The sequence below is a fragment of the Acanthochromis polyacanthus genome, chromosome 5 (assembly GCF_021347895.1).
Source record: "Acanthochromis polyacanthus isolate Apoly-LR-REF ecotype Palm Island chromosome 5, KAUST_Apoly_ChrSc, whole genome shotgun sequence".
NCBI lineage: Eukaryota > Metazoa > Chordata > Actinopteri > Pomacentridae > Acanthochromis > Acanthochromis polyacanthus.
In genome coordinates, this window is record NC_067117.1 from 5417327 (window position 1) to 5439563 (window position 22237).

The 22237-nt window shown below is 40.4% G+C and overlaps 1 protein-coding gene across 1 annotated transcript; it reads right to left on the reverse strand.

Annotated features, from left to right (window-relative positions):
- Window positions 1-150: 150 nt before the first annotated feature.
- Window positions 151-21120, reverse strand: smarcd1 (SWI/SNF related, matrix associated, actin dependent regulator of chromatin, subfamily d, member 1). Its single transcript, XM_022206774.2, has 13 exons — window positions 20884-21120; window positions 15834-16012; window positions 14567-14609; window positions 14327-14449; window positions 13670-13792; window positions 12501-12617; window positions 12219-12320; window positions 11916-12077; window positions 10404-10501; window positions 9919-10054; window positions 7094-7216; window positions 4374-4475; window positions 151-1709 (listed from the first exon to the last, which is right to left on the reverse strand). The coding sequence occupies exons 1-13, from the start codon at window positions 21067-21069 to the stop codon at window positions 1656-1658; spliced, it is 1548 nt and encodes a 515-aa protein (XP_022062466.1). The 5' UTR covers window positions 21070-21120; the 3' UTR covers window positions 151-1655.
- Between the last annotated feature and the right edge of the window lie 1117 nt (window positions 21121-22237).

Sequence of the window (22237 nt, forward strand, 5' to 3'; positions counted from 1 at the left end):
GAGGGTTAAGTAACATTGGGTTTTGATTTTGTTTTGAGCATTGAGATTAATAAAACAGTTCTGATTAACCCAACAAGAAAAGAATATTTAGTTGCAAATGAGAAACATTAAAACTGTTTAAAAAGCTCAAATATCACAAACGATGACGGCTGCATTTTACATATCCTTTATTATAACATAAGAACATACAGAAAAATAGGTTTGGTCCATGAAAAAGTCTGCAGATTCACATAATTCTACAGTCCCCCCAGTGTTGTGGTTCACACCTCTCATCTCAAATCATGCACCTGCCCAAACCCTCATTAGTGTATTCTTGGATTTTGTTAATAAAATGCACAGAGCAAAAGTTTCAGCCAGGACACTCATCTTAACCTCAAAAAGGGAAACAACCATCAAACCCAAAGACGTCACGTCCTCAAACCTGCTCTGCCACACGCGTGATTATGGCTCCTCTGGTTACGATTAAAATACAACAGCCTAAAAACGCAGGAGCTGGAACTGTTCTCACCTCGAAGATGACATAAATCTGCATGTAGCTCTGCAGAGCGGCGGTTCGTCACAAGAGACGACCTTCTTTATGCTGTGGAGAGCGAAATCACTGGGCTCTGAGAGATAATATAAATACTGGTTCAACTATCTGAGCGTAGACAAAGACTTAAGAAAAAGATCAGCCAAGTTAAGTGATACAGGTTTACTTCACATCCATCTTCAATTTTTTTTTTCTGCTCAGTATTTACAAAACTATATAGACTAGAGGTACTCATACTAGCTACTTCCATGATAATCTGTACTAGCTAACAAGACAAGTACTGATATAATACATATTTTTAAAACAAGGATCGTTGATAGTAACAAAAAGAAATTTAAAAAAAGAAACGACTTCATACTAAATGGCACCCTTAACAGAAGATAACCGCTTTGCCACAACAACGTATATTCTGCCGTGACTGACTGAGCTCACACAACAGGCCGAGACACAATCTGCCAAAACAAACCTATGACAACTTAACACAGAGTGACACATGAACAGCCAATGTGCAGCAAAGAAGCCCGATTGATTACAAACACAATCACAATCAATATTTATCGGAATGGGAAAGCATCTTGGGGGGTGGGGGTGGGGGTGGGGTGTCAGGGTCAGGAGTGTAAAATGTAAATTTACTTTCCATAAAGGCAACAAAGCCACAGCGGTCGGGACACATTCCGGCTGATTTAAGATAATGTTTTTGTACCAGGGACATAATGCATTAAGGGTTGCTGCCCTCTGCTTTTCATTTGTGTACAATCCGTACTGCTGTGTGGACACAATGGATCAAAATGAGAGGAATGTTTCCAGGTAAGCCTTTGACATGCAAGAGAAAAAAAAAAGAAAAAAAAAAAGAAAACTGTGCCCATGGAGCTCTGGTGTGGGGCGAGTGGGAGGAAACTTTACAAAAAAAGTTGAAGTAAAACTCAAACTGCGATCGTGGTCAAGCTGCAGGGTGAAAAAGTAAAAACTGAACACCTATGTAACTGTGAAGCCATCTAGTATCTACGTCTCTCTAGGTTTTTCATGAAACTCTGGGAGACACTCAGTCTGAACATCCCACGAGCACACATCAGTCGTCTCCAACAGCACAACACATCTCATTCCTGCTGCACGTGGACCGTTTGCTTTAGGTGTTCCTGATGCCCAGCGCCTGCTCCAGCTCCTGTCGCCTCTGCTGGACCTGAAACCACAAAGAGACAATGTGATGATGAAAACTTACTGCAGCAAACAACGGACATGATCTGAAAAAACGACGAGAGTGAAGCGTCTGCATCAAGCTAGCAGTTCTTTAAGGCTGCTCTAACTCAAAGCAGAGATGGGGCTGATCTGATCCAGTATCAGGCTCCGATACAAACACAATTCCATCCATCCATCATCTTCTGATATCCAGGGCCAGGTTGCAGAGACAGCAGGCGAGGCAGGTCGTTCCAGACATTCCTCCCCTCAGCAACACTTTCCAGCTCATCCTGGGGGATCCCGAGGTGTTCCCAGGCCAGATGACATATATAATCACTCCTGAGAGTTCTGGGTCTACCCCGGGGTCTCCTCCCAGGCAGACGTGTTCGGAAAGCCTCCAAAAAGTCTCTGAATCAGATGTCCAAACCACCTCAACTGGCTCCTTTCCACGCGAAGGAGCAGTGGTTCAATTCCAAGCTCCCTCTGGATGTCTGAGCTCCTCACCCCATCTCTAAGGCCCAGCCACCCTACGGAGGAAGCTCATGTCGGCTGCTTGTATCTGCGATCTTGTTCTTTCGGTCATCACCCAGAGTTCATGACCATAGGTGAGGGTTGGAAGATAGATGGACTGGTAAATGGAGAGCTTTGCCTTGCGGCTCAGCTCCCTCTTCACCACAACGGTTCGTTTCAACGTCCGCATCGAGCAGCACTGTGGCTCGTTCATCACGTTCGCTGTGTGGAATTACTTTACACTAAGAACACCGCAAATCAAGCCTCCTATGTTAAACGTTACGATAATTATCGAATTTACTTAACATTTCTCCAGTTTTACAGAATTATATTCAGGTCCAGCTGCTGAAATGTGTTTAAAATGTAGAAATTAGCCTTTTTTTTGTAAGTTTCTTTCAAATTTCTACCAAACAGTTTTTCATTTGCGGCGAACACCAAACGTCTTTATCTTCTAACAAACTGTCAACAAGATGATTAAATAACTTCCTGGACTTCTGGAGTTTCATAGAGTCTTGAGCAGAACCAGAAATCTGAGAGTCTTTGAAGGTCTCAGTGCTTTTAGACACCAAAGAACACTGATGAACAAAATATGCACAAGACACCGAAAACATTTCATCACATTAATTTTGTACGAAAAGTCATTAAATGTGAAGAAAAAGAAATATGTCGATCATTTATTCAGAGACGTTAAACACTGAATGGAGTCAAAGATAATAGGAGGGTTAAACGTTAAGATAATTACAGACTTTATTCAACATTTGTCCAGTTTTAAAGTGATTTTATTCAGGTTCAGCTGATGAAATGCGTTTAAAATGGAGAAATTAGCTCTTGTACTAAAGAGACAAAAAAGGCTTTGGTGAACATCAGACGCTTTTGTCTTCTAACAAATTGTGTTAACACTAACCCTTTGTGTGCATCTGTCTTGGATTTAATAAATATTGATGGCCAATCTGAAACCCTTACAGTTATACGTTTTCAGGATGGGATTTTTCTTGTTATCAGGATTTCTTGTTTTTCTCATTTTCTTTTCTGATCTTATACTTACCTCAAGTTGCCTTTTGGGACATTCATGCATACATTTATACATTTCATACTTCCCTGAAGAGAGGTGTTTATTTCAGCCTCATAATAAAATCAACAACAATAATGAAGCAAACAGAGCTCTGGTATCGGAACAGTATCGGTATCAGCAGATATCCAAATTCAGATATCGGATCAGAAGTGAAAAAACGTGGATCAGCACATCCCTAACTCAAAGCACAGTGATTTTAAACGTGGATAAAACATGGTGTTGGCTAGGGCTGCAACTTATGACGCGTCGACTAATCGTCTGAGCACGATACGTCATCAAAAGCGGAAGTGAGCGCGCAACGCAACAGAAATCATCGTCCGACCGGAGCGCGGAACACGGACGGACATCGGCGCTGCATCGTGCATATATTATGTATGCACGATGCAGCGCGGACATCCGCGATCTATCGTAAACACGGATGTCAGCGTTTACTATACAGCTGTATCTAAACGCGGACATCGGCGCTGCATCGTGCATACATAATACATGCACGATGCAGCGCCGATGTTCCATGTTCCGGTTGGTCGCTGATTTCTGTTGCATTGTGCGCTCACTTCCGCTTTTGATGATGTATCGTGCTCAGACGATTAGTCGACGCGTCATTAGTTGCAGCCCTAGTGTTGGCATGGATAGAAAACACACGAGCACATATAACGCTGTCCGTGTTTGTTCTAGCAGTTTTGCATCCTAACATTTGCCACTCAGCACCAAAGCTGACAACAACTTTGTAATTCAGAGACCAACAGCAGCTACTTCACTAAATGTCCCATTAAATTAACCATCACTAATTTCTGACATCTATCTGCCAGAACAGTTGACAAATTCAATAAATACTCAGCAGATCCTTCAATGATTTATATGAAAACCAGCAACAATACTGATGGCAGAATTATGTTAATTAAAATGTTATGCTTTAAACACAGAGGACATCTGATCACCAAAGCCATTACAATTCACTCTTTGAGAACCATGAATGTCTCGACAAAACTTTTTGTCAATCCTTCTCACAGTTTGAAAGGCTTTGTTAGAAATAACAAGCACGAAATATGAGAGGAAGAATAAAAAAAAATAGGAATAATTGATTACCTTGGAGTAGAAGTAGCGACAAACGGCCTCCTGAGCCCATGGCTGGTAGTAAAACTCGGCTCTTCGCTCCTCTTCTGGGTTTCCGACCACATCTGTCATGGTCTGTTAACAGAAAAAGATATTATTAGAGCAAACCACACGTGAACTAAGCGCTACAGCTGATAAATTAAAGAGCACAGGGTCTTTATAGGGTCGACTGGGCAGCTGCTGTGAGAGGAACCAGCGAGCTTCAGACTGAGCTTGCTCAATTTTGCAGAGATTCGGCTGAACAAACACCGCGGGAGGTTTGACAGGCTGGTCAGCGGCTAATCGGCTCGCTCTGCAGACGGAGAACGTGCATCCAGTCAGACACGATATTAAATGTTTCATGCTCTATTTTACTGTCCCACCTGAGTGAGCAGCGTGAGCCTCATGTTTGGAGGAGGAGGAGCTTGTCTGTGAGATGTCGAGATTCCTCCTCCCACAGTTAAACACTGGATTTAAACCCAAGCCACTGTGACACAGCAAAGCAAAGCAAAGCAGAGCCAAATACTGTTAAACTCAAACATGACTGCAAGGCTTCTGCTTAACCGGAAAGTTAATCAGAGGATAACAGAGCAAAGGGCAGCTTGGTGCTGGAAAAAATGCCCCTCTTAAAACAAGGGGGGGAAAAAATTATTTCAAATAATTTTTACCTTGAAATAAGTAAAAAAAAAAATCTGCCAATAGAACAAGTGACAATGGCTTGGTCAGATTTCGTGAAATAAGATTTGATATTTAGAATATTGAAATCTTAAATAAGCTGGGAAAACTTACTTGAAGCTTTATTTTACCAGGATTGTCAAGCTTAGGTGTTTCAAACTAAGCCAGACATGCAAAAAATTGTAGTTTTTCACACAAAAACGGATTTTTTTGCTTTCATGTAATCTCCTAATTTGGGATGTTTTAACCCTCCTGTTGTCCTCATTTACAGGCACCAAAAAATATTGTTTCCTTGTCCGAAAAAAAATCCAAAAATTCAGCAAAAAAAAAAATTCCCCAAATTTCTGGAAATTTGCAAAACCTTCAGGAAGAAAATTCCAGTAATTCCTTAAAAGTTTTCTTTAAAAAAAATCACCCAATTTGGCAAGAAAATTCTTGTACATATTTTCAAGAAATTAGTAAAAATCTTCAAAAAAATCCTAAAAATATCTAAAATGATTCCATATATATCAGTAAAAACTTCTAATATTTTCTTTAAGAACATAAAAAAAAAAATCTATGAAAATCCAGCGAATTTCACTGGATTTGGTTGACTTTTTGTGTGAATGTTCTTAAACATTTTCAACATTTCTTTTTTTTTCCCCCACCATAAAATGTTAAAAAATTTCCCAAAAATGTTGAAAATGTGGACATCAGAAATTTCACCGTGAAAATATATATTTTTCCCACATGTTCAAACTTTAAAACGGGGCGACACGAGGGTTCAACTTATTTTGAGTTTTCTTGTAAAACTCAACTCAAAACAAGATAATTTCAAGATTGTTTGACTTAACAAGATATTTAAGATGCGTTGTCTTAAAATAAGTCCCTCCATTTTGCTGAAATGTCACTTGTAAAGAGAATTTATCTTAAATCCAATGGGATGAGACATTTGGACTAAAAATAAGACAAATAGACTTGGTAAGATTTGGGGTTTTTGCAGTGAGAAGGCATTATTTGTTCTGAACACACAAACGATGTTATTTCTCAAAGGCAGAAGAGAAGAGACCGGCTGATACCCCTGGGACTAAAATGAAAGTCGTCCTTCATTTCTGTCGTGTTAAATCTGATAGAGCTGCATTTGCAGAATTTTTAGAGCAGGTTCAATAGCATCACTGTCACCAACTCATTCTTATAAAGCTGGTATCTGCTCTCTAATTTAAACTTTAGGTGGAAGCAAAATTGCCAATTTCTTCTGGAGTTTTTCCCCACATTTTATTCTGGTTTGGAGATAAGAGACTAGTTAAATTTCAAAACTCTACCAAGTGCCTCTCATGCATAGAGCCCAGGGTTGCTTATTTTGACCTTAGAGTTCTGCAGCTGTTACTGACTGAATTCGGGGATGTTTTTTCAGATAGGAGCTTCAAAAAAGAGCCCAGGGCTTAAGGGTAAACAGTACTTCTGCTTAGGATTCCCTACATTTCTTGTCGTCTAGAAATAACCCATCCACAATGTGCTCGCAGTTGTTGTATGTAAATAAGTTTTACAGGCTCTAAGGTCAAGTGCTGTTTTTTTTATATATAACCCCAGTCACGGATACGCCTCAGGACAAGCAACACAAAAGAAAAAAACATGAAATAGGCGCCTTATGCACAGAGCAGACAGAAATAAAAATGTCAGAACTGCACTATGGAGGAGCAGAACGAGAACAGAAAACGATGAGTCACGTCTCCTCCACTGGAAATGCAGCACATCTTTACATCTTTCTGCTGCGTTGCATTCTGATCTTTTGAGGTTACTGTCAGTGGAGACACTGGCACTGCTGCTTCTTCATCTTTCTGATCCGCAGGGAGTTTCTTCCTGAATGACTCTTGAACATTCAGGCGAAAAGGCTTGCTCAGCACCTGGTCATCAAAACGACTGATGCCATGACCCCTTATTTACGTGTGAAAGTTTCATAGAATGTTTTCTCCGTTTGAAGACGCGTGCTCCATCAGAAGTAACAGGGTATCTTAAATTTCCCTGTAGCTCCAGCGTAAAGCTACAACGGACAAACTCACCTTGAGGTCTCTGCACTGGGACTGCAGCCAGTCGTTGATAAAGCCCTGAGGATCTCTGGCAAAACTCAGCATGAACTCTCTCTGGGTCTTCAGCTGGTTGATGGTCTCGATGGTTTCATGGATCTGAGAAGAGCCAAAATCACAGAGGAGAGGAGCAATCACTTCAAAGTAAACAGCAAGGTGTCAATCTGACGTGGCTCTTCTAATAGAATAATAGAAGCACTGAACATCCAAGGACAGCGCTTCAGTATTCCTCAGTTCAGTGGCTCCAGAATTGGGTTACATCAGGCCGTCCATTCATCACGGCACCGTAAAATATACGAGCATTTTTAGAGTTGCAATTACACTGATAAATCTTTTCCATTGTTTGCTTGGACTGTTGCCATTTCTGACTCCCGTGGCACTGGAAAGCCTGCCACAGGGTGTTGTGTTACTATAACGAATGGTTCCTGTGCAGCTGTTGTCATCAGTCTTCTCTGTGTTATAACGAAACGTTTAACTGAGGTTTAGTGTAGAGATTTAGATGCTAATTGCTTATTTCTTCTTTTTCATACTTAAAAAAAGCATAATAAAAACGTGGCTAACTTTGATGCCATCTATTTTATAATGTAGTGACACATCATTAAAAATTTCCAGTAAAACCAGGAAAAAAAACTGAGGCCTTTAGTTACACTATGGAGTTTTTTTAAGCTCTAGATATGACATAAAGCAGTTTTAAGAGCAGATGTCCACTTTGTCTGCAGGAATGTGACACGTACTCCTGCGGCTGGTTTCAAACTATTTTTGGACTAAAAGAGGTGCCAAAAAAAGTTGCAATGCACCAACAAAGACGAAAAAGAAGAAGACGGACATAAACAATGCACATTTCAGAATGCTAAATAAATCATCTTGCTAATGTTTTCCCAAGGGAGAAAATGCCGTCAATGCTTGTTTTGATAAATGTTAAATATATGCGATGCGTCTTAGTGAGCGGTAGTAAATTTAAAAGGTACTTCTGTTTGTTTTTAATAAAACTTCACTGGGTACATTTGAGGCAGCCACTCCTGAAACTCTGCCTAAAATTTTATACAAGTCTGACTCTGATGAAGCCTCAATTTGTACTCAAGGCTGTTAAAACTAATGTGGGTGTTTTAGAAAAAGCTGGAACAACTCCTTAACTGGCCATCCACCAGCATGCGATCAGGTTAGGACTGTCTGTGGTTCATATGATCCCACAGTGTTAAAATCCATAACAAATGCAGGGAAAAGTCACCAGTCAGCTCTGATGCTGGACGCAGCAGGAACAGGGTGTAATCCTCACCAAACGTAGGATGAAGCAACCAAACAAATGCCGCCTATAAACTGTAAACAATCCGTCTGTATTTACATTGTTGAGTTGTCTCAGAACAAAGACTGCACAGAGGGACCTCCTCCAGCAGAATGGCTTTGTGCCTTATCAGTGTGATTACAGCCATCCCAGCCAAGGTAACGGCTGCTAGCAGGAGGTCAAGGAGACCTGACTGACCTCAAAACTAGGACCAAAGTAAGGCAATAATACACAGGCAGCAATTTGAAGGAGCAAGTATGTGTGAAATTGCCCTCAGCAGGCCAACAAAGTGGTCGAGACCCACCATGGTTGGCTCAGTGAAAGAAGAGCTCATATAAAGGCGGAAAAAAACACTTTCACGTTTGTTTTAAATCGCCTGAAATGGCCTTAAAACAGATGAGGCAGAAGCAAGGTTTCACGTGGCAAACAGACTTAGAAACAGACGCTCTATGATACGAAAAGTGTGACTTACCCTAACAAACTTCTCGCACCTTTCTATAAGTTTTTGTACAGAAGGGGGCGATTTAGTTGTTTAAAAGATAAAATCTGCACAAAAAAACTCAAGGAAACGGGAAACACTACTCCCACCACGCACACAACTCTAAGTCTCCAGACAAACATAACAGAGTTCTTCCTGGCTCACAGTGGGCCTTTGGGGGTGACTACCAGCAACAACAGACCGGATCAGCTCATATACACTGAAATGAGTCTTTGTTACCTTATTTCTCAGAAATCTGTGCATTTTCAGAACAAAAATGTTTGTTCTGCTTCAGCAAATGAAATCTTAACTCTCAAAGTGGTGACATTTTTTTTGTAAATCTCAATATTTTTAGAATTTTGGGGCTGGCTAAAATCTTTTTGGTGGTTCCAAAAACCCCTATATGTGGGAAAAATGAAAACATACAATACCAGGAAAAGCACTCATAGTGCACAGTATTCTGTCAAGGCTGCTCAGTGGTATCATTTCTGAAGGATGAAATGTTTAATAAAAAATGACCTTGCGCTGAGCACAGGCGTGTGATACAGATGTGTATGTCACGTTCAGATACCGGATCGTGTGACCTAAATATGAAGCGGGCAGCAGAAATTGATGGGACTCTGAAACACCCCCACAGTTTAATCATTTGTTCCATGTATCATTTCCAACGGTTAAGTCCCAAAAAGTCCACAGCAGCCAATTTGTAGTGGGATTGCAATCATGTGATCATCAGCAGGCAGCTGACAAAGCGTTCACTTGTTGTCATGGTTACAGTGACACCAAGACACCATCTCGGAATACAGAAATCTTCAACAATTCTTTGGATCCAGACTATAAGCTACATCACTGCCAAAATCTATTCACTTTGTCCTTGTGTCATTTCTGACCTTCCTTGAAAATTTCATCCAAATCCGTTACTCAGATTTTGAGTAATGCTGCTAACAGACAGAAAAACGTACGCCGATCGTCACATAATTCCACCGTGTTCTTGGCAGAGTAATAGAACATAACATCTGTAACAACAGCAGCTGGTGACTGTACCTTGTTATCCAGTCCGGCTATTTCCTGCTGACTGGCTGTGGACAGCAAAAAGGAGTTCATCTGGGTCTTCAGCGTGTCGTCCACCTCCACATCAATGTCATAGCAAGCAGTCTTCTTTTGGTCGTTGGGGTCCACACTATTGAAACGACACAGCGAGACACTTCAAATCAAAGCAGCGCTCACTCAATACACTGGATAGTCAATGTAAAATTCATTAGAACCCTTTTTGGTCGGTGTTTCAGCAATTCGATCTCCTTCAAGCAAAAATCTCAAAACAAAAATTCATTCTTTTGTTTTCACTTTCTCCAAAGAGACAGTTTGCTTTGTGCAATGTTATTTTGTCGAGTTCTGAAAAAATAGGCAGACAAACTGAGGAGAAAATTTGAAAACAAATGGCAAAATAATCAATTTAGAAAATGCTCCCTAGTTGCAGCAGTCTTAGTTGTCGTTCTAAACCACCTCTTACATCATACTAATGAAGTTACCTGATCACATGGTTGATGATGATGGGCTCTGGGGGCATCAGGAGGGCATGCAGGCGCTGTGGGATCTCAGAAAATTTCATTCGCTGAGTCTCAAAAATCTGCAAAAGAAAACCAAACCCCAGTTACTGCACATTACATCGTTGCAGTCTTACTTAAAGCTTTGCATATACAGGGATGAGATCAGCAAGTTCTGATTCCAGCGGAAAGTTGTTGACGGGGGGGGGGAGCAGCCCAGCGACTTCCAATCGCTGGGCCGTACAATCGTCGTTAACAAGCTATTGTAAATGTCGTTACCATCTCACGGGAGTATCAGCGACAATTAAGTGTTCAAACTTGAAATGAAATCAGCGGAAATCGGCGGATCCGCGGAAAATTCCCATCCCTGGACTCAACACTTCATGGTGATTCAATTACAGTACTGTACATGACTGCTCTCACTGAGTGGCAGCTAGCATTCAGCGCGGTGGATATTAGCAGCCGTTCGATATTACGACTCGCCGACCATAAACATACCTCACCCCCCCAAAAAATTTCTCCTCGAATTTAGACAATTCACAAGAATGACCCTGGCAATGATAAAATCCGCGGAAAATTCTCATCCCTGCATATATATCTACTACACTTGGTGAACTAAAGCACCACCCGGCATAGACTAGCTAACTTTTGGTTTTTAAGAAGTCCCTGCACTTAACTAGGGTTGATTAGAAGTTCTTTGTAAATTGAATTATGATACTGTGGTACTGCTATACAAACACATTGTCACATTAATGCTTACATCAGTTTAACTCATTTGGATGGAGTATTCCTTATAGGAGTAAAGTGAAGTGTGTGTGTATATAAAGGTAATGGTTTTAGCCTCAGCTGCAAATAACCTGATGCAGATTTTTTTTGTTTTGCTGCTCAGTCTCTTTTGTGTCAGATATTGCTTTTTGTCTCTGCAAATAAATAGCGTGCCGAGTCTTCTTTTAAACTGATTCCATTATTGACTTACTAGACAAAATTCGGCTTTTAAAATCACAGTTCTATTCAAGCCTTTTATTTTCCAAATTACAGCAGTGCAGTTTCAACAAAGAATGAGCATCTGAGGTACGAACCGTAGAGATAATATTTATCTCGCACAGTAACAATGTAGGAATTCAACATTAACCTTCCATAATCCTCTGTTTATCTTGGCAGAGCAGAAAAAAAGCACCAGCAAACCAGTCAGTGACCCAGAAAGAGAGAGTCTCCATACAAGGACAGACAGAGAGACAGAGACACTGTACAGCATCCAGAACAGGAACCAGGACAACTCTGAGACTCTCAATGCTTCCAGCTTCAAGAACAGTTTGTGTTCAAGATGATTGAAGAGCAAAAAGGCTTCTTTTGGTGCGTTTAAACCTGAGATTTGATATAACCTACGCATGTACCTGCAAGCATGTTTGGAAGGCTCCTTAGGCCTTAATGGATGAAAGTAACACAATCATTTACTTATATTTAGTGTAATCTAACGTGTGAAAAAGTGACCCTCACCTGCTGCAGGTATTTGTCACAGTTGATGAACTCGCGCTCATGTGGGTCTTGGAGTTTGTGGGTCTTGACGTACTGCCAAAGGGCCTGGATGATGACAGGTCTGGTCTGGGTGTGGATGCCCAACATACGAGCCAGTCGGGGGTCCAGCTTGAACTGTGGGGGCTTTATGGTACAGAGCCGATGAAACGGCGGGTCGAATCAAGCAAGGTGCCGTTACATATTAGCCTCTCTACTAACAAAATGTTTAAAGAGCACCTGAGGGAAACGTTACAACAAAGAAACGGTAAACCCCTGAACATCTACCTGGTAGTCGAGCATGAGCAGAACGGTGCAGCGAACGCCCACGTCACCTGGTCTCTTCACCTGGAAACCGTCAGTCTCCTGGGTGGTGGCAGTCCTATGCCACTAAAACGCATAAAAGGAACATTTCAGGAACAAAGAGTGAAAAAATCAGTCCAGTAGCAACTTCTTTTTAAGATTCTAAAAGTGGAAAATCAGGGATGAAACTGTTCTTTACTCAGAAGCCAACAAGTGACGCTAAACGGAAAGCCTTTGCTGATCTATCAGTCACATAAATTCTCTTACTTCAACAAGGTGATTATCTGGACCGTACAGATCTTTGTCCAGCTCGATCACCAGGGACTTGAAGAATGAGGAGAACTTCCTCTTCTGTTTGGTGGCTTCATACTTGGATACGGCTGTCTGCGAGCAAAATTAAACAAAACCAATCATTTTGTGTTAGCATAACGATTACAGTGAACATTCATGAAACGTGACCCCAAAGAAAAACATTCTAACTGAAGTGGAAAGCCAAGACTGTCTTTTCCAGCAATTCCTATTTAGGAAAAGACAAAAAAACCCAACAAAAACAAGAAAAAATATTACAAAAATATTAAATACCGGGCTTTGCAAAAGTTCTGTTACACTCGGTTTCATGATCTTTAGAGACGTTTACATGTCGGAGTGAAAAATTCCATTAAATAAACTGAAAGTTCTACCTTATAGACAGGTGTCCTTAATACAAATTTTTTTCTCCGGTGAAGTTGTATCAAGATGGAAGTCGAAAGAGTTGAGATATCTGCTCTCCTTTGTCCTGAACATCAGCCGGATGACCGTCCACAGAGTCGCGGAGAGGCTAAAGAATGTTGAAGATCTTTCAGGTCTTCACCATTCTTGAGCCTCTCCCCGACTCTGTGGACGGTCATCCGGCTGATGTTCAGCATGAAGGAAAGCAGATATCTCAACTCTTTCGACTTCCATCTTGATGCAACTTCACCGGAGAAAAAAAATTCTATTAAGGACACCTGTCTATAAGGTAGAACTTTCAGTTTATTTAATGGAATTTTTCACTCCGACATGTAAACGTCTCTAAAGATCATGAAACCGTGTAACAGAACTTTTGCAAAGCCCGGTATATAAGAAAAATGAGACAAAACAAAAATGAGACAAAATATTAGCCAAAAAAGTTAGAAAGCGACAAAAAAAAAAATGGACAAACGACACAAACAAAAGCCAAAAATGAGAAACAAAATAACAAAAAATATACTAAAAATAGACAAGTGAGATAAAAAGGAAACACAAAACAACAAAGACAAGAAACAAAACGACAAAAACATTCCTATTGCAACAAAATCCATTTACAGTGGGTACTTTATTTATTTAATTTCACGATAACACAACTTAAACACATGATATTGATCTTGGTAGCCACAAATAAATATAGACAAGTTTAAGAACGACATCGCCTGGCTTACATCTTCCAGCAGACGCCCTTCCACACGCAGCTCCCATGATGCCACCGTGCCTTCTCCATCCTCAGCATCTGGCTTCGCAGGGTTGAAGGTGTTGGATATAAAGATCCGAAGCTTTCTCTTTTGCTGAAAACAATCATTCAAGAAAAACGTCAAATTCACGTCACGACCACCACTCACTCGCCGTAGACTTACACCCCCTGTCAAAAGCACTGAGACGCTTTCTCATTTAGCTGAATGAGAAAGTGTCTCAATACTTTTGGCAGGGGGTTTATATCTTATACTGTGATATCTGCTCTGATAACCAGCAGAGATGCACGAAATGCTCTTTAAAATCCTAAAGGTTAGGTTCTGTGTCGTTAGGTGACATAAATTTAATTCAAGGCAAAGAAAAGAGCAGCTTGGCTCCGCTGTGATTGCATGCAGCTTAATTTAGGGTAACATTTGTGTAAAAACAAACACACTTACATGACAACCTCTGAAACGTATAAACGTCAATGCTGAACATATTTTGGATAAGTAAGCCTTTATTTAATCTAAGTGTCCAGTTCCAGGGGGCATGAAGACCCCTGGAGTCCTGAATGGTTTGAAAGTTAATTTGAGGTCTGAATTGAAGTGATTTGGAGAGTCCCACGAGGGATGGGTTTAATTGAAACACACCTTAATGGGCCTCTTGAGGGCCTCCTGAATATCCAGCCTCTTGCGCATTATGGTCTGGTCCAGTTTCCTTTCGAAAGCCAGCAGATCCATATAAGCCTGAGACTCTGGGACCAGTTCCCTGATCTGCGACACAGCAAAAGGTACAAATTAAAGTTCAAACTGACTAGCAAATGTAACCTCCCCAACATATTCAAAGCAAGAACGAATGGATTTCCATGCATCAGTTTGACTAATACTCACCCTCTGAGGTAGAATTTTATCAGCCATCTTCTTCTTCTTTGTGCTGTAATGACAGATGATCAAAACGAGATCAAACTGAATGCGAGTCAGAGCGCTTTAGCACGTCGTTATGAAAAGACAAAGAAGCTAGTTGAATTCTTAAGTCTAATACCTGAGTGACAAACACCCACACAAACACACAAAGGACACGCTACAATAATTCAGTCCTTTATCTAGAAGGCTGCACTGTGATTAAGAACTGTGCAGAGCCCAAATCGAATGGCGCGGCTGAAGGACATCTATTGAATTGTGGGCAGTTAGCATCCTACCAAGGCTAACATTTTATAAAGGCAAAGATGACACGATTAAATTCACTTGTTTGGAGAATACCAATGGGTAATGACAGAAAAAAAAAAACAGAAATTCAGCAAATCTTCAAGGCTGGGTGTGTTTGGTATCTGAATAAAAAAAAAAAATCCTCCATCAAAAATAGTCAACAATATTCAATAAAACTGCTGTTTAAGATTTGCTTTTCAAAAAAAAAAAAAATTTCTTTGCCAAAGGTGTCTTTGCTAAGCTTTTCAACATCTGGGCGTGTTTTTGGGGTCACATCTGTCACATAAAAGCTGAGTAAGTCTAATGCTATGTCTGTAGATATTCCTTTACATTTAGAATGACTGGATGTGTCCGTTTTCTTAATTTGGAATGGAGAAACAGATTACATGCAGGATTCACGTTTGTGGATGACAATGATCAGAAACTCGATGACAGGAGGATTTATGGGCATAAAATGGAGCAAAAGCAGACTCATGCAGACATCTGATCATAACGTATTCCCTACGATCTGCTGGTGAGCTTTAAAGGGATGTCATTCTGTAAAAAGGAGCCAAAATTAAACAAGTTACCAGAGCCAGAAATGAGCGGACTGACAGATATTTCTCCAAAAATCACTTCACAAAGCAAAAGACGAGTATGGAGACAGACTGAGAATGTGATTAGTCAAATATCTATCTATACATGTTAATACCAGGATTCTTGCATTTTTGAAAAATAAATAATCAAACAACTGTAAACCTTTCTCCCTTTTTTTTAACGATTTATCTCATAAGTGGGTTACACTGCACATAAGATATTTTTAAGTTCTCTCTACTTCTAGGCATGATTATATTGTTTCCACAGAGATGCACAAGAAGTGAAAAACTTAAGTGCAGTGAGTAAAACTGTGACTGAGAGCACCTGCTTGGGGATCACAGGATCAAAGTGAAGCAGCACGAGTTGAAGGACTTACTGCTGGTTGCGGTTCTGCTGCTGCTGAACCTGCTGAATCTGTTGGGGGGCCGGCCTCTTACGAGATGGGTCCATGACACCGGGCATCCCAGGGCGAGACACGGGGCTGCTGCCGTATCCTGGGGGGCCCATAGCCGGTCCCTGGGGAGTCATACGGCTGGATGGAGGCATGCCTGGTCTCTGGAGAACACAGATAGGGAAGCTTATAGACTCCTTTAAAAAAGCGCCTGTATTAGTTTTTAATTTCACAAGTTGCTTCACAGCCCCTAAACAGTCCCCAAATATTTGATCATCTGCTGTGAAGTTCTGCAGACATCAAACAGGATTCACTCACTGCCATGTTCATTCCCAGGTGTGTTCAGGTGGCAGCCACCTGGTTTGTGCACCTGCATGCTTTACACGTGTTCTCTATATTGTTTTTTGGTGGTTTAGGTATACTTCCCTTTCACTCTTTTCCAGGATCTATTTCTCAGCAGTTCGTAAACCAGGAATTATTGGTAACTATTTTCATTGATCATTAAGTCAAAACTGGAAAAATTCTTTCCTATGGTCTGACTAAAACATGACTTTTTTGATTGCCATTTTTATTTGAATGTTCAAATATTGATTCGTAAAATCCCGAGACTGATCTTTGCTGTTGTGTCTTTTCTCGTTGTGTATAGGTAGAGTGAAAATCCCACAATTTATGGGATTGGAGGGACTAGTTGACTCTGTATATCTAGAAATCTACAAAACAAATGGACTGAAAATATTTAGCTTTTCAATGGAATATTAACTCTGGCCACTAAACATGAAGATGTGACACTGGCTACCCAGCTGTCTGTCGCTCTTAGGCCGAAGTCAATAAACACTAACAGCACAGATGAAACGGTATGGTAAGCAGCCATTTCAGATCCTGCCTGTTTGCACTCAAATTGATAATTAAAGTGGCGGCACAGCAGATAGCTGATTTAGTTAGCACTGCCAGTCCATGTGTCGCTGTACTGAATATCATTTGCTTTTTAAATGGGCATAATGTGTAATGCAGGTCTTTTGTAATTGTCGCACATTTGTTCACATGTAAGCCATGAAACCATAAATATGTCATGAATCCCTAGCCTGGAATATGTAATGCAGGAGTATAGATTCAAAGAAACATCACTGCTGCTCACTTGTTCCATTTGATAGATGTAAGAAACTCCCAGGATAAATTATGAAAGGTGCTTCAAACATTGCTGTAATCTAAATATTAAAGAAGTGAACGGAAAACAAGTCAGTTCTGGACTCTGTGAATCACTGCCAGTATCCAGCTTTTGCTTGTACATGTGAGAATTTGTTCGTAAGGTGCACGGAAATCTCCATTTTGGTCTTTAGATTAAGCAAGAAAAAAGAAAGATGAAGAAAGAAATGTTTCATAGACCAAAAGAGCACAATTTTCATATTAACTGATAATGAAAATTGTTCTTTATTGCAGCTCTAAAATATCCATTAATGCATATAGTGCATATTTTAACCTGTATAGGAGTCCTGACCCACATGGAAATGGACACAAGGAATAACCACTTCACAAGCCTCCCACTCAAACACAGAAAACTGTACTAGAAGTAAACTGCCTGCAGTCTAACATCAGGACTCTAAGGACAGCATGGATTTAGCCCTGGCACCACCCATGCACAGTGCATACCCAAACTGCACATTTGTAGCTACAGTGGTGGACTGAGAGCTTAACTACAGTGCACTGCTATAGCAACCAAGCAACTGCAAGTCACACGGAAAAATGTTACTCAGAAAGAGAAATTAATCTGTGCAAAGATCATTGTGATACAGATCGGTGACATGTGAACCCTAATTTAGTGAAAATTGTAGACATCATCATGCATCCTAATGGATAAAGGGGCACAGATAAGTTAATTATGCTGCTAATTAAATAATCAATGCCTGCGTTTCTCATTAACTTTGTGGTGTAGGAGTTGCTGTGCATGTAAAAAGTTCGACATGTTATAAGTGCCAAGTAAACAAACCGTTTGCCCAAGGTCAAAAGCAAATTAAAGCTTACCACCGATTAATTTTAGTCCCCATGGACATTGTGCAATGTGGTTGTTATGTTTGCTATAGAATGCAGAAAAGACATCTGTGTCACTGTAACTATGCCCACAAAACATTAGCAGCACATTTCCTGATGCAAATGTATTCATTATAAGCTAATTAAAGCCATTTTTGCATTAAGACAATTTCTAACTGCAAGAAAAACAAGATGCACAACAACACTACAAACTCCCGCTATAATCAAATCCACTTACGTAAATATTTCAGGCTTCCTATTTAAAAAAAAAAAAAAAAAAAAAAGAGGAGCAACAATTTTTGCTTTCCTTTCAGATGAGCAAATACAAAAGAAACGCCACAGCAAACTCACCAAGCCATGTGCTAAAAAATCAAACAGGCGACTTCTTGTGTTTGACTGCATGTGTGCAGGCGAGAACAGCAGATAGGTGACAAATCACTGATAGCAGCTTTTCCTCCAGCACAGTGCAACAAATGAGACAGATGAAGGCAAAACACACTTTCTCCCCTGCCTATGGTGAAGTGTGGAAGGCAGGAAGAGTGACGGACACCCGACTCCTCAACAATACAGGCCAGATGAATGGGCTCTGCCTTTTCCACAGAGCGGTGTAGGCAGAAAGGGGCTGGATGTCAATCATTTAGTGCTTTTTACACCATACATCGGCGCAACCTTGGCTTGCCTGAGAACAACAGGAGAACTGCAGTATTCAGAGTATGAAGCCTCTTTGACTATGTAGTGAAAGGCTGCCTGTGTGAGTGAAAGCAGCCAAGGACACCGGAGAAAAAAAGACGTAACATCATTTCACTGAACTGTGTTTCAGGGTGGCAGTAGCTAAGCAGAAAACACTTCAACTGCTGTGGATCAGTGATAAATGATTTATCATTTCCATCATGCCATTCGAAGAAACAACATTCTACATGGAGGCAGCACGCTCCAATACAGCATCAGCCAAGTAAAAACCACTGGACCACAGACAACTATCATAAAGTTCCAGTCTAATACCAAGTATGAATGCACAACCTAACCTTGTGTGCTTATAAGAGACCTCGAGCATGTAATAATGACTAACAACAGTACTACTTAGTGTTACTGAGCTTTCTTAAACAGACGGAGCATAAGGGTAAGATTAAAGCCATGCATTTCAAAACATTTAAAGTGTAAAGTCCAAGATGTTTTGCCTTTTGGTACTTGACTTAAATGTTTGACTTTCACCATGCATAAAGATGCATATGCAGAGTTTGATGCCAGAAAGATTCCCTTTGTCAGCTGAAGGAGGAATGTTTGACCTTGATTCTGTAACAACTCCTCAGAGGAGAAGCAGGAGGCATCCTGTATCAGACAGTTAACTTTAAAAATCAACAATGTTTGCATATTCATGCATTATATAAACACACAAGGCAGAAATTATTATTCCAAGCAGAGCTCCCTTCAACTTAAACATCTCTAAAGGGGATTTTAAAGGTTTCAACGTAAGAAATCAGTCATTTTATGTTTTGCACTAAAATTGCAAAATTATATTGCAAACTAATGTGCCTATATATTCCAGAAATGCAAAAATCTGGGTGTTGTTTTCTAATCAAAGAGACAACCCGTCACAATATCTGTATCAAATATTCACTTTTAAGTGTGTTCACTTGAAGAACAACAGGTCGAGGTATAACTGTGTTATGCTCTCAAAGCATTGAGAACTCCAAATAAGCTAATACTCTGCGTCCTGATTACATTCCGCAATTCCAGCATTTTTAAACCAATTTTTGACCGCTCAAATGTATTTTTTCCCCATTCGTAACGTGTAATATTTGCTTTATTCATACTACTAACCAAATGCCACTGAGCAACACTGTATGCGTCAGAGCTTTACCTAACATCTATAAACCAGAATTACTTGAATTCGTTTTAGAATGAAGCAAAACTACCAGCAAAAGGATCTCTAAAGACAGTAGTTTATTTTGCAGTCTTTACGTTCTCTATGTAATAGCAAAAAAGAGCTGCGACTTCCCACTACTTCTGTCTATAAAATGACTAACTAGTGTGCATCAATATGACAAAAAAATAAAGCAGAAAAGGTGTTGGAAAAGAAGATAATACTAAATCATTAGTTCATTAAAGATTGCAGATTGACTTTCTCTTTATGGATGACTCAACTCTTTGTTGCAGCCAATAAATACAGGATCATTTTTATCAGCTTTGAAGAGCCAATTTCCAAATATACAAATATCATCTTCCTAGCAGCCTAGATGTGCTTTTACAGCATCTATATAGGACAGTAAAAGCATGAACATATTAACTAAAACATTAGCAGTTCTGCAGAGTAACCATCTTGGTCCACAGACTTTGTTGTGTAATACCATTTGCAGCCAGGTGATAGTGGATCTACCAAATGCAGGCTCCGACGTTTCCTTTGTAATATGTAAAACACCAGCTGGCCTTCAGCAAACTATACTTACTACACACAGGGCACAGTCTGGTGCTAGTTTAAACTCCCCCCATTATCGTCGTTTCTGGATTATGGATTTTTGCATCGGTACTAACTGGTGCAGCCTTTTTCATTCAAAAGTAGACTTGACTGTATAACTTCTGAATTCAACAAAAGCGTGAAGTCACAGAAGTACGACCGTATACACATTAAATGCTTGCTTTCTTACAGTATTTGCAAACTACTTGAACTCTCCTGGTGTGTTTTCAGTGAGAGAACTGTTGGAAACACAGTTTGCGGCGTTAGCAGGCTAAGCTAACTGGCTGCTGTGACCAGCTAGCTAACCTCAACGTTAGCGGGCGGGAGGGTTAGCAAATTCAAACAACACACAAACTCTGATACTCATTCAAAGTGGCCGGTTAAAATGTTTCTGAGGGGTCTCCGCTTTTCGACCGGGCTAAGAGTTGGGACGAGCTGTGGCCCGCTACGGTTGATGGAGGTTAACGTTAGCTACCAGTGACAAAGCAGCGGTGAGCGGCTTTGTTCTAGCGGACTGGCTAACGCGTCAGCAGCAAAGATGGAGCGATATCTCACCGGGTACCCAGGCCCGGGCATCGGGGAGCGGTACATGTGGTTCTGCGCTCCCGATGACGGTCCCATTCTTCCAGAGGGAGTCCCGGGACCCATGCCTGGTCCTGCACCCGGTACCGGAGGTCCAGGTCCCATTGCTCCGCCACCACCACCCGTCGGTGCCGACTGAAACCCCCCTCTGGCCGCCATCTCCTCTCTGAATGTCGCCGCCGGTGGAGGCGCGGACTCCGCGGAGCTACCGCGAGAGCGAGAGCGAGAACGAGTTTTGAGTGGCCTTCGTGACGCCACAGCTCCTCCCGCTGTTTGTCAGCGGTACTGCAGCATAATGGTGACTGATGGTGGTGATGATCAGAATCAGAATCAGCTTTAATGGCCAAGTACGTACACAACAATAAAGGAATTTGGTTTCAGCTGTTGTGTCACCCTAGGAATAATGAAATATAATAATAATAATAATAATAATAATAATAATAATAATAATAATAATAATAACAAAACATAATAAACTATAGAAAGAAGAAGAGGGAAAAATAAGAATAAAATTAAATACAACACAATATATGCAGATATTTACAAGCTAGAAAGGAATATATAAACACAGTTGAGCAAAAATGATAACTGCCAGATGATGATGCTGTTCTGAGTGCAAAAAGTACTGTACATATCTGTTGGTATATTGTATATTGTTCAGGTGTGGAGGAATGGCTCAGCTGTTTATTAGGATAATGGCAGTGGGGAAGAAGATGATGATGAATGAGGAGTTGGTCCTGGATTTCACCATGTCCGAAAGCTAATATAATTTTAAAACTGTAAAATCCCCAGACAACCCTGGCTGACATTATTGGTTAACACTTTTTTTTAAAATAGAGCAAAGGATTTGTAATAAATTACCTAATCACTTGGAAAACCCTGAATAATAAAACATTTGTAGATGAATAAATCACTAACAATCACTAACAATGAGAGAGGAGGATGCAGAAGACAGGGTTAGATGGAGGCAATTGATTCGGTGTGGCGACCGCGGAAGGGAAAAGCCGAAAGGAAAAGAAGAAGAAGAATAACAAATTCTAACATCGTCAGATTTTGTGTAATTATATAAAACTATAAAAAAAAGGACACTATGAGAATGCTCCATTGAGATAAGTTCTGCATTCAAAGTGTCTAATTAAGAGTATATCAGTACAATCTGGAAAATGTACTGGAAAAAAGTACTAAAAGTGAAAATACTGAGCTCAGAAAAAGACCCATTTGACTGCTGTTCTACATAAAATATCAGTAGATTAAAATTATTCATGGTTTGAGAAATGAGGATGCTGTTTGAGTTGGTCAAGGTAATAATTTTTTTAATATTCTGTAT